Consider the following 13,564-nt stretch of genomic DNA (forward strand, 5'->3'; position numbering starts at 1 on the left):
CTTCATTACTTTGTGGTTTGTGATTTGAGCACTTTAGAGATTTCAAGGCAGGCTTTAGCCAGATGGGTGTCTGTACGGCCACTTTTTACAGAAAAGTGTTTTATTTTCCATACATTGCCTTATAAATTGTTCATTTGAGCAGGCCCTATAGCACATTTTAGATGCCCACTTTTCAAATCCTAGCTAAAAGCCTGTTTGAAGGTCAAGATGATAAGCAGCCTGGATGATAAATTAAATGTGCATATTAATTATCTGTGCAGATGCTTCTTATTTATGGCAGAACTTAAGTTTAACAATGAATCATCCTCTTAGGCAGTGTTGTCCTTGAAAATCTACCAGGTTCCTCATAACAAATAAACTTATTTGAAGTAGTTATACGCAAATCACCTCTGACAAGTCTCAAGTTGATTTATTCTCAACACCTGCATCCACTCTTTCTATTAGGCCAGGAAACTTTACTTCATCTTTCGGCCAGATTGGGATTTACTCAACTAGCAACTTACCTTCTGGATCAGCCAGGATCACTTGAGGCTCTTCACACGCAGGACAAGTCAGGAAAAGTACCTGAGGATATTGCACAGGAAAGGGGAATGAAGCTGCTTGCAGACATGTTTTCAAGGTATCAGTGGCCTTCTTGTTCTTAACTTTGCCTTTTATCAAAATGAAGAGTCTGATAATAAGTGAATGACACTGCAGTTGTTAGGATTTGATGTGTACTAACCACCAGTTGTTACTTTTCTTAGGGGTCCTGGTGATTGTGAAAAGAGAACACCCAAAGACACAACAAAACCGCAAGTAAAGAAAAGTGAGTTGGGTACCACTACGATATCAAGTTACACATCTCAAGAACAGAACTCACTTGGTAAGCAATTAAAACTTCAGCCACTGACGATCTATTTGAATGCTGACCAGATTAATTCCCATCTTGATGATGTTAAAAAAAAACGGGCATGTACATATTAAGCTTCACTCCAACATTTAAGGGGGGCAAAGGTAACATGGGGGTCTACGTGTTCTAGCAATTTGTGTCACTGATTGTAGGTTCAGCTGTAAAGCAACTTCATGTAATCTTAGGGTTGTTTTTACTTGTAAAGAAATTGAGAAAGTTTTGAAATGTAGGCAGGTATTAGTATTTATCTCTAAAGGGAAGCAGTATGGCTACTAGATTATATAATTTTGAACCAATTTTCTTTACAGAGAAGGACATCGAAATGCTGCAAGATATAAACTCGCTTGTTGAAGAAGAAGTAAGTGTGCCAGATATTTGCTCAAAATTAATGTCCTTTTGATACTGAAATATTGGTACTGATATGCACTGACCCTTAATAATACTTGATTAATGACTGTGGTTTTGTCTTCCTATCAGATGAGGAAGAGAATGCCTAGGTTTCGTCACTCATGGCCGGTCAGAAGAAAAACTAAGGATACAGCAGGTCTGATAGTATAACTTCACTTCATGCTCTTTAATGAAGCTCTGTGTGTGTGTTTGAGTAAGGAATGTTACTGTTACCAGGGCTGTCACTAAGTTTTAATTCACCTGTAGCCTTGATCTTCACACGTAAAACAAATTTGTTACTTAATGGGTGGATTGTTTCAATTACAGCCAAGTTCACCCACAGCAACAAGGGCCCATCAAGCATGCTCAGCTGTAACCAGTGCTATGGGTTATGACCCTTATTGACAGCACTAGTTACAGTGCCCCTTAATGTCCAGATTACAACAGAGTCCTAAACACCTGGCATAATAGGGAGCTCTAGCAAACCATGATGGTGACGCCGACAAGAACAAATCCAGACCAAAGGTTTTATGGACTTAACAATAGTTCTGCACGTGTGTTTGGAATCATTGGTACATTTCTCAACCATTTTCTTCTAAACAAAAATGTGAAATGACCAAGTTCTACCTATTTTGGAGAACATGAACCACAATGGCAAATTTTTTGTATCTACTTCCTTTGGAATTGAATGCTGTCATTGCATGTTTAGCCTGAGCAAGTTTTTAGATTGATAGGTGTGTTGAACAGATTTACACAGTTGCAACATTCAAAGATGAAACTTAAATACATTTTTTACAAGTCATTGTCCTAGGTGTCGCCGTTGTTATTGCTAAAGTAGTAGGAACTAGGTTGGTAGGGGTTGACAGGAAACCTGTCAAGGACTAGCACGTGATCCAGAGGGAGTATTTGGTACATGAAGATATACTCTTGGTCATGCCCAGCTGCAGAAACTTGGGGAGTAAACCAGTTCTGATATACTATATAGATAGGGTTATATATATAGATTTGGTTACTTGAAGGGTTAGTTTGTACTCAGACTGGAACATATTTAACCTCATTCCTTCAATGGGACAAAAACAGCAAACAAATTGCCTTTTCCATAGGAAATCTGCTCCATGTACATCAGACACTCTTTCTGAATAAAGGGAAATGAAGACTTACCGAATTTGAAAATTGATCCAGTTTAAATGCTTACCCATACTGTTGTATGTTGTTTTAAATTTTTAAAGAAATTATGAAATTAAACTGGAATTTCCAAACTGAAAAGCCTTCCATGGGAGGGGTTTGGATATTTTCTGGATCAACACATTTCTTGCACCACAGCTTTACCATTAAAAAAGGTTTCCAACTTATGTGATTTTTTTCTCACAGAAGACGCATCTAGCAGTGATGAAGAATTAAAGCAAATCAATAGGGAGCTTTCATCAAAGAAGTTCACAAGCCAGCTGAATAGTATGACTTCTGGAAGAAATACTGGGGGTGGAAACCGACATTTGTTAGGTACATTAACATTCTTAGTACTTGGCAAAAAAGCCAACATTTTCCATGGTTAGAACCGTAGAGTTATTTAAAAACACCAGTGGATGTTTGGGAGAACAATATTTGCAACGAGTGCAATTGCAAATAAGTGCAGTTGGAACACAAGCAATGGAGACAGGGGAAGTTTTTCACTTTTAAAAAATTATTAATAATGATAATGGTTTATTAGCAAATCCAAATAAAAATTGGCTCTTCTATGCTAATATAAAAGGCTAAAAGCTAAAAATACAACTTGCTTACAATGAAAGACACTAGAACTAAAATTATTTTAAATTTATACATTTTTAAATTAATAGCTGGTGAAAGTTTTCTGTGTGTCTAAGAGATAATTTTACAGCAACCTGGTTCTTAGCCAGTCAGATTGGGCACTTATCTGGGCTATTTTTTAAGGAAAGTTAACTAAATAAATGCAGGCATGCATTTGTATGAGTAATCCCAGAGACTCTGGATTTACTTCACACCGTTCGTGCCAGAAAATTTGTCCCTCCATGTGCTGTTATACGGATCTATACATTTTCAGAACACATTTTATTAGTCCATCAGCACATGATAGTTTTTTTAATTGTTCTTTAAAGCTTAAGTCAATTGTATTTTACTTACAGAGGCAAACCTCAAGAGATTGAGAGATATCAATGAGGAAATACAAAAACTTCGAATGGTTAATTCACAAAGAGGTCCCAGAGAGGTACTGTGTGATGTTGTGTTCTATTATGTTCCATTATGTTTTGTACCTTAATATAGTGCTTGGGTAGCATGGTTTAACATAATGTAAACATCATGTGACTTCATGTTGTGTTGTGTCATGTTAAGCATTGTTAGGACAGAATATTTAATATTTATTATCTGGTGGCAAAGTAAACATTGGTGAGTATTTATGGAGATAAATTTTCATGTCAATGAAGGTGAATATTAAAAGTTTCAAAATACAAGGAAACACAGATGGAATTGTTTGTTTACATACACTTATTTTTTCATAGTGTTAATAAATAAGTACATTGATATTGAATTGGTTAACACATTGATTTAGGCAGTGAAATAAGCAAAAAAAAAAAAAAAATATGTACAAAAAGAAATTCATCTCATACCTCAAAGTGGTACCATGATCAAATTTTTACCCCTTGACGTTTTAGGTGTATCACATAGAATTCTGTGAAAGTATAAAAATGCTGTTTACTGTTTGCAAATATCTGCATTAGTTCCAGCAAAAATGTGTAAAATATGCAAATGAGATGACTGATGATGTCATACAGTCAACCCAATATTATATCAAGTATATAAATAGAGCTTCCTAGGCCAATTTGCAGTGCAGACCATTGAAACTTAGTAGGCTAATAGTTCTACAGGAAACACACCCATGGTTATAAAAAAATTCTGTTCCCATGGGAACTCACTCTTTTCCAGTCCCCTACCCCTGTTCGAAATCACCTTATAATGCATTGCAAACCCTTGAGCATTGAGTGGGTCATGTGTGCCTACAGATTGCAGTGTCTTTTCTATTTGATTTTACTATCTGGCGACTAAAAATTTGTATTTGGCGACTATTTTTTACCACTTAGTCACCAAATGGTGACTTAAGGATTTTTGTTAATTTTGAGCCCTGGTATTATGCAATTGCACAAGATTATATTAAGCTTGTATTAAGAAAAAATCACATAATGTGGTTTACAGTTTACTACTACATATATATGATTTGCTGTAATCATTAAAATAGCCTTTTCGTTTATTACTATATTTATCAGTATATAAAAAGAGTCTAAATGATTGTTCTGTGATGAATTATATAGAATGATTTGTTTTCCTTTGCACAAGGAAATTTAGAAAGCAAAACTAACTCATCTCCTTGGGATTAATCAAGAACAATGTGTAGCTTTTATTTATTTGTTGACACCATCACACTGCTATTTTGTAGGCTGGTAGAGGTGGATTGCAAGGAAAGCATTTGCGTCGCTTGTCCTGTCCATCATTAAGTGCACAGGACCTTCAACAAGCTCATGTTATCGCAGGTAATTAGAATTTAAATTTTGTAACATGAGTAGAGGTTTTTTTTTGAGGTTCTGTGAAGAGTACAGGTTTTGGCAGAAGGTTTTTCATCTTTACTATTTTTTCTACTAATGATAACCATGATAAAACGTTTTTTTTGTGTGTAACATGATGTCTTTTTGCATTTCTGGATATAAGTTCTGATGATGGCACATTTTTAATGGTCCTAGGAATAAAAGCAAAAGATGAGAAACCGGTCATGAATGGCACTTTAGAGCAAAAAGATAAAAAACCTGGTGGTCTACTGACTGATAAATTAAGAACTTCCCAAACAAAGGAGACTATTGCAGAGAAAGCGAAGGATATAACTCAGAGTCAAGAAGATTCATCCGATAATACAAAAAATAAGCTCCTTTCTGTTGACAATAAAAGTGATGTGCGGCGGACACACAGCTGGGGAAAACAGGAGGAAAAGCCAGAATTGACCAAGAGAAGTTCAAGCCTTGATGACTTAACAAAGGGCATTGACAATGAAGAAAAAGTTAAAAACAGCAAACCACTTAGCAGGATACAAGCTCTCAAAAGCAAAAGACCTGTTTCGTTAAATCTCGACACTCCCAAAGAGGAGGGAAATAAACTTGCAGATATTTTAGATTCTATAAAGAAAGCCAGCGATGGAAAACAAAACATGGCCAAGTCATCGAGCAATACGTCAATAACATCATTGAATGATGTCGATTTAAATGTGAACCATAAAGAAGGTGGGCTTTTAAATCCCAACAAAAGTAATCTCCAGACGAAGTCATATTCATACAGCTGTCTTGCTGATCTCAAACTAGGCGAAGATGGTAAGTCCTTAATTTATAATTCTAATGGGGGGGAAGCATGTTGGTGACTTGGGGAGCAGTGGGAGGGGTCGCTTTGGTTAGAATGCTGACATCTTACCACTGTGGCTCAAATTCAATTTTTGTACCTTGCATCATAAGTGGGTGGAGTTTGTTGTTGTTGTTGGTTGTCCTCCTTGCTCTGAGGATGATTTTTTGCTGGGTTTCTTTCTTCCACAAGAACCAGCACTCCAAATTCTAATTCAGTCTAGACTGCTGTCAGACTGTTTTTCTCTCGAAATTCAGCAGGGGTTATGAGGCGAAACGTTTTTTGGCCATGTTGCCCTATTGCATTTGTGATGTCTAAACACTCGTCTAGGTGACCCTTAGAAAAAAAAACTGGCTGCCAGCAGTCTAAATTCAGTCTTGATCCCAAACACCACATCACAAGCACATGGCTGGACTCTGAATGATTAACAGTTCTGGCCTGGGTTGTTTGAAAGGTGGTTAACGCTATCCGCCAAATAAATCACTATCCGGCAGGTAATATCCACCGGATGGTGATTTATCCTGTGGATAGCATTATCCAGCCTTTGAGCAGCTAGGGCCTGGGGTTCAGTCCTGGCTGGCATGCTAATGCTGTGCTGTTCTTAGGCAAGGTAATCTTGAAATGCCTGTCTCTAAGTAAAAGCAAAACTGGAAATAAGTCTACAGAATAGTTGATTTAAGTATCACTGTCTTACAATAAATTTGTATTGAGAAGTTTACAGGTGGTCAGTTGGTCAGTCAGTTGCTCGGTCAGTCAGTAAGAAAATAACTTGTAATGTTTACATGTATTTTGACGCTTGTGAGGTTATTATTTACATAAAATTCTTTTCCTCAGGGAATCCTGTTGATAATAAGAAACAAGGGTATGTTACTTACAAAGTTTTTTATAAGTTGTATATCTCATATATAATTTTCTGAAATAATATTAAAAGAGCAGTCAACATTCCATTATCAGTGAATAAGAAAACAACGAGAACCAATCAGATTCACAGATTTCCAATATAACACGGCTGAGTGGCTACTAAACGTTGTTAGGATAAATGTACTAGCATTCTATCACAAATGCCATTCTCTGATTGGCTGTGCTACTCGCTACCTATTCTGTTATAGATAGTGAGTAGCATAGCAGTGTGCATTTGTTAACAAAATGATGGCTGCTTGTTGGCGTTTTCGAAGTGTCTGTGAATTAGATAAAGTTTTTAACGACTAGTAGATTTATACTAAAACAATTGGATTATTCTCTCTCGATTTCTATGCGTGATAGTTGACTTCGGCAGTGCCCTCATCAACTATCATGATTGTATCATGCGATAGAAATCTTGAGCTCATAATCTAATTTTTAAATAGTAAACAATTAGAGAACCAATCAGATTCACAGATTTCCATTAAAACACAGCTGAATGACTACTAAAACGTTTTTTGAAACACAGAGAATGTAGTCCATTTCTGAAATAGCAGCACCATAGGCCTTTGATGTGTATAAAGGGCTACCTCCATACTGGCCTCTGCACATATTGATCTTAGTGATTTTTGATCCTTCAACCAGAAGCATTAATTTTATTTGTATTTACCCTCTTCCCCTCTAAAATTTTATGTAGCATGAACAAGGTTATGTTTCTAAGCAGATTTGATCTGATCCTTCAGTACAGCTTTTTTCACTTACTGTGTATTGTATTGTTTCGTTTTTAGATCTCAATTTAGCCCGGAAATTCAGAAAAGGAACTTGTCAAAAGCAGAGACACAGATGTCTTTGCTGGATTTTCTCAATGATGAGTAAGTTATTTATGTTTCAAATTTTCAATCTGACAAGTTGCTATTTAGTTATTTATGTTAGCTGAAAGATAGAAATCAAAGACAATTTTTGCATTTGCTCCATTCATTTACTTACTTACTTATTCCTCTTCGTTCCTAATGGAACATAGGTCCTCAACATGTATTAATTTTAAACCATTCTTATCAGTAGATCAACAATCTTTGCATTTCAAAGCAAAATAAATGTAATTTGTATAAAGATATTCTAGGTAATGTTTACATCAATAATATATTGAACTACAAAATTATTTTGCACTTGAAAGAGTTAAATTAATCATACTGTGACTACCACCCATACTCTCACATATGATAACCTAGAAAATACATTTAACATTTGTTTGAGATTTAATTCTTCAGTTAAATGGCGTATTTAAATCATCAAGAGATTGTGTAAAGGTTATGTTGAATAAGACGTTTAATGTCAACTGGCGTCCTGAAAATTCTTCAAATTAAGCGAGCACCTTCTCCTAAGAATTTTATTCACAAATTTCAGGAATAATCATAAACTATAATTTACAATAAATGAAAATAATTAAGGCATTCCAGAATCTTTGATAAAATAACCTGCATGCTGTCTTGCTTTACCACTCTTCTCTTGTTCAGTCCAAAAAGGCGTCAACTTCAATTAAATGCTAAAGCAGCAAAGAAGTGGCATTCCCTGCATGCTTTAGCTACTATAAGGTAACGTATAACAATATGTCACAGAGCAGTTTTCAGATGGTGTTTTGCGCTGAATATTACCATCAGTGCTAAGCTAAGATATAGGCCAATCTTTGGTGATGTCAGAGTTTACATTTTGCCACATTAGCATAAGACTTTGGTCAGAGAGGACACCGTATTATCTATATGCGAACTGCCGCCAAACCTGTGAATAGTATGTCAAGCCTTACCTAGTTTCTAGGCCTATATGTTTTGCCTTGGTCAATCGTTTTCAGGTCACGTGGTCCGAGGCAAAAGGTGTGCTCCCGGCTCTTCGTCTCGGATACGTCACCGAAATCAATTGACCGTGAAGGTCTGGGAAAAACCGTACAGGTACTAGGCAATGTGAAGCTAACTAATCGGCAAGATTTTTAACTCCTTGTTTGCTATGTGGAAGAAGACTTGTGCTTTAAAAACTGAAACAAACAAAAATGCTATCGAGCCCATACATGCTTTGTATAATTTCAAGTTTTTGAGCCCATGTCACAAAATATTTATTTTATACATAAGGCTCAAATTTGAAGAGCAAATTAATCGTGACCTAAACGCCCTGCTATTGTGCTAATGAGGCAAATATTATAAATTCACATTCGAAAAAATTCACCCTCGACACCAGTTCACTATGTGTAGCTGCAGTGACTGGCTTTGTGGGAAAATTTGGAGTGAACATTTTTTGTCAATCATTTGGAAACTGCTCTTGGTAAATTGAAAGCCATCAATGAAGTTTAAACATTTAAATTAAATTTTACTTTATTTAACCTTTGTCTTGAAATCAGAATTAAAGGATTAAAATCAATTAACTTTTCAAACAACACTCCGCATACTCATACGCGAGATAAAGAGTGGAAGGGTGGGAAGATGAGAGGCCCTGGGAACGAAGGTTGATCGAACTCACTGATGGTGATTGGTTCATTTTACATTACTACGCCACATGATTGGCTTAAAAAAACTCGTGCCACTTTTTCATCCAATCAGAAGTAAAACCAAAACTAAACCAATCGTGACCCGCTCGCACACGTTTTCCCGCTCTTCTTCGCGTCAGCTACACGTATTTGCGATTCGAGTTTTGATTGGTTCATTGTGTTGTCTGTGTCCTTTGTGATTGGTTATTCATATTGGTGATTACTTTGGTTTCGGTTTAAAACACTCGATTGAAAACTGCCCTAATTGCTGAATTGTAATAAGGATAACACTTTTAAATGATTTGAATACGTGTCAAATTTTACCCTTACAGCTAAGAGTGTTTTTTTTAGCAGGAGAAAGCAAGTAACACAGGAAATAATATTTCATCAGTGTCTGATTAATTGCCTTTGGCTTTGCGATGCATTCAGATCATAAAATCAGATCAAATAGAGAGAAAATGCCACAAGCCCTAAGAGAACGGTTTCTTTTCCCATAAAAGCCCGGAATAATGTTGGTAAACGTTTTTTTATAAATGAAGGTAAAATCTTAATTTAGATTATAGTTATTTTCTACTTGAGAGCCTCTTCATCAGTGAAGACTAACTGTTATCTATTCTAAATTACCAAAAACACTTGTTCTAGCTACGTTGGCTCGGATGAAATGACGTGTATTAACTTACTGTTAAGGCTTACCTATATCTCGCGTTGCCGTTGCAACAAACTTTAATGCTGGAACAAAACATTTTCATGAAAAAACGAGAAAAAAGGGGGTTTGTTGTTAAGACAGCAGTTCTCTTTTTATCAGGGAATCACAAGATAAAGCTCAAAACAGGTTGTCACTGGAAGAGTTCCTGGGCGAAAAGTAAGTGCGCTGAAGTTTTGATTTTCACAAAAGAGAACTTCTCATTGATTAAGTGTGTTTCCTTGAAATCTCATATCCTGGTCACACTACTCAACTCAACCTCTTTAGGTTAACCTGGTTTAAACTTGAAAAACAGCCAATGATAACAAATTTGCACCCTGAGTTTTCGACACGGTTTAACTGAATCAGTCTCTCTTGTACTGTTACAGTACTGTTAGATGACCCTGTTAGCTAAACATGTTTAAACCTGAGTGTAAACGGAGTACATGCATGGTAAACCAAGCTGTTTAAAGATACACATTTAAGGGACATAAAGCGGGGATATGGTACAGCGACAGTTTTCCTCGTGTGGCATGCTTGTTTTCTTTGCGAAAAATGAAATTCAGCTGGTTTCAATTCGTGCGTCATGAAGCAGGGACAAAGTTACCTCCATTTTCAATGTCGCATTGCTTTACATCGACATCTACATTTACATAGAAATGAACCAATAACCACTTGGTGTGCACCAGCTGGCGTACTGTACTTGCCTACTGTCCCTGTTTATTGTACGCGTACACACAACGATGCTTGTCCCCGCTTCACGTTCCCTTAACATGTCTTTAAGTGTGTGCCGACCTTAAATTAACCAAGGGCCTATGTTTTTATCTTTTTCAACGAAGCTTAAGACCGCGCTATTCCGAGAGTAACTCAAGGATTGACCAAACAAAAGTCGGGTTTTGATTAACCTGAACGTAACGATCTTCTCTGGAAGTTCCAGACTGCCCTACAATCAATTGCTTGTAAAGTCTCTAACCACCCGGATGAATAATAATAATAATAATAATAATAATATACCATAATGACACCGCTATGAATATTAACATAGGATGAAATCTACATTAAAGTATTTACAACTTTAATATATTCATCCACTCACATCCACTCTGAAGGTGCGATCCCAGGGGTCTCCAAAACTCGAAAGTAACAACCTCGCTTCTTTCGAAATTCCACTTTCACAGCATATTTTTTGTCTCTCGCACTGATTTCAGGGAAATGAACAGTTTACTTTTCCATCTTTTGTAGAAATGTTTGTAATGTCATGTTGCTTGTATTGCAGTGGTCCCGACTTGAGTGCTGAAGATTCAGAAGAAGCCGAAAAGGTAGGAAATATCGAGATTTAGTTCATACCGATACGGTAGTTAATTAATGCACTTGCAATATCACAAGCTGGTTGAACCGTCGGTGTTCTTGGAGATGTTCACCAAAATTTCTGCTAAGAGACAAAAAAAATGGGCACCTGTTAATGTAAGCAAACGGTAAACGTTGGTCCAGTTTGTTTTAAGAAAAAATTCTGCATTTATGAATCTTCTAGTTGAGAAGAGGGTGATAACTATTTCCAGTGTTTGATCGTTCATTGCATCCAATACTACATCATGAAATGGCTTCATTTTCGCAACCGAATTTTAAATTTGAATTTTTTTACTGCCAGGTATAGGTATTTTATATAATTAAAAATTGTTTTAGCCAACATATTTTTGACGATCATGTTGCGTTGCGTTGCGTTTGCTAAACTGCCTCGAGTGAATTGATTGAGTCGTAACATTGAGGATTGTGAACGAAAACCTGGTGTGAAAACAAATCAGTGTAATCTTTTAAACTGTACGTTCATTTGGTATTTTGCCCGGTTTTGACGTTTGCAATTGGAAATTTGAACAGTTTTCTTCCATTTTGTACTGGAGGGCTTTTACGATTATAATGGTTAAGAAATAACTTTCTCCATTTCTTTACAGTGTGTAGCTTTGCTTTTCCTGTGACATTATCAATAAATACCGTTTTCTAATCCTATCTTGACTTGAATTTCCGCAGCCACAACCTGAATCTGGAAAAGGCATTCGCCGCTTTAGCATGCTGTTTGGAAACAAGTCATCATCCAAGGTACAAGATTTGTTTGTTTTGTGGTGAAGAAATGTGTCCCCCCTTCCCCTCCCGGAAGGAAATATCCTCCGTAATCAGTTTTGGTGGGGGTGTGCGTGTGTTTCTTGAAACAAAACCCTTACCCTTTTTCAGACCAAAATATGTCATTTTTGATACTCTATATCAGGCCTGACACAAGCACACTCCTCTATTTCAGGCGTGACCCAAAAATAATACGTTATTTGATATCTCTTAAATTAGTGCACATCACTCATACATAGCCAAGAACCACACCCCTTTGGCGCTCCCAACCTGCTCATTTAAATTCTGCCGCGTTATTAATGTAAACAGTCACTGGGTAATGTAAATAGTCACGTGGTTGGTTTATGAGCAGCAAGGGCTCTTAACATATCATTATTTACTTTGGTGATGTTATGTTCTTCGTTATACAATCAAGCGATGCTAAATATCCCTTGTATTTTTCTCAGCAATTAAAGCGAGAACTTCCAAAGCTGCAGAAGGGAAGTAATAGAAGTAGTTTACGAAAAGACAAGAGCTTCGGTAAGTTTACTCCAGACTCTGTGACTCAAATTTCTTTAATTTCTTTTCTTCTCTTATTCTCTCTTTTAAACTACATAATACTGTAAATTCTAAAAGTAACTAAAAGTAACTAATGTAAATAGTTTGCCCAGAATAGCTTTGCTACCAAGGCTTGTAATTCAATTGTGCATTAATAAAGTTACTGTTACTGTTACTGATCCTAATGGAAGTTGTTGACTAATGCAGTAGCTTATGACCTGTGCAGGGCCACTGTGTTTGTTAGAAAAAAAAAAAGGTCTGGCAATTTCGTAAAACCATTGGGAATATTAATTGCTGTAAAGTAAGGCTTCAAAGACATTGGTATGTGCATGTGTAATGGCGGTCGTCATCGATTTTGGAAACAGATTCATTGTTAGATGTCATGTGGCCTCGAAGTAGCCAATGATATTGCGCGCTGTTGGGAAATTTTCTCCAATAAACAAGCCAATTTATAATTTTACACGGTTATAAACATCTGTAATTTGTTCAATACAGCAGCACGTAACAAGGATAATGAAGACAGTAAAAAGGAGACAAATGATGGCAAAGAACAGCATAAGACTGCGCTAGGAAGGAGAGCTTCAGGTGTGACCGCTAAAATGTCTAAACCTGGAGAGCAGGTAAGAAACTGCATATACGTTTAATAGTTATTAGCAGAATTAAGGAGGGGCAAAGGAAGGGGGAGGGTCTCTTCACGACATCAAGAAACTTGATTTCGTGTTTCACGAGCTAAATACACATTCTCGACACCTGTTTGTCAGCAGTGTATCTAGACCTATCTATCCGGCCAGCCCCGGACACATTTCGGGCTAGCAAAGCCATTTTTAGCTCATCTGTTTCTGAAAACGGAGAAGTGTATACGTCTGAAACTTATTGCATGAACGGAACCTCTGTTCACATTCAGAATACGTGAATAAAACAAATCTGTAATCATAAGGTTTGAGATTTTGCTATGGTTTTCAGGGTGCGAAAAATTTCGGGGACCTTCGAGAAACGGGCCCCAGGAGAGCTGAATTAGATCTTGGTCACTTCAGAGGGATGTAAATGTTTAATATTATTATACACAAAAGAACGTATATACCTGCTTACAATGAAGATTTTGTTACTACCCAAGATTTTAGTTGACACTGAAACATTTTCTGGGTAGAAT

General features: G+C 36.6%; 1 protein-coding gene across 5 annotated transcripts in view; it reads left to right on the top strand.

Moving 5' to 3' along the window:
* LOC110064217 (rho guanine nucleotide exchange factor 28-like) overlaps positions 1-13,564 on the top strand; it is a 32,897-nt gene that overhangs the window by 5,353 nt on the left and 13,980 nt on the right. For 2 of the 5 annotated variants that reach the window (XM_020771225.2, XM_020771226.2), the window contains exons 5-20: positions 445-619; positions 744-862; positions 1,198-1,247; positions 1,367-1,433; positions 2,648-2,776; positions 3,418-3,500; positions 4,725-4,818; positions 5,026-5,643; positions 6,503-6,530; positions 7,357-7,440; positions 8,083-8,160; positions 9,886-9,942; positions 11,039-11,081; positions 11,788-11,856; positions 12,324-12,396; positions 12,910-13,034. In XM_020771225.2, coding sequence (XP_020626884.2) covers positions 445-619; positions 744-862; positions 1,198-1,247; positions 1,367-1,433; positions 2,648-2,776; positions 3,418-3,500; positions 4,725-4,818; positions 5,026-5,643; positions 6,503-6,530; positions 7,357-7,440; positions 8,083-8,160; positions 9,886-9,942; positions 11,039-11,081; positions 11,788-11,856; positions 12,324-12,396; positions 12,910-13,034 — 1,892 coding nt within the window. The remainder of the gene's footprint in view (positions 1-444; positions 620-743; positions 863-1,197; positions 1,248-1,366; positions 1,434-2,647; positions 2,777-3,417; positions 3,501-4,724; positions 4,819-5,025; positions 5,644-6,502; positions 6,531-7,356; positions 7,441-8,082; positions 8,161-9,885; positions 9,943-11,038; positions 11,082-11,787; positions 11,857-12,323; positions 12,397-12,909; positions 13,035-13,564) is intronic. The other 3 variants (XM_020771227.2, XM_020771228.2, XM_020771229.2) reach the window with 3 other exon arrangements.

Source organism: Orbicella faveolata, unplaced genomic scaffold, assembly GCF_042242905.1.
Source record: "Orbicella faveolata isolate gen_17 unplaced genomic scaffold, um_ofav_v1 contig_36, whole genome shotgun sequence".
NCBI lineage: Eukaryota > Metazoa > Cnidaria > Anthozoa > Scleractinia > Merulinidae > Orbicella > Orbicella faveolata.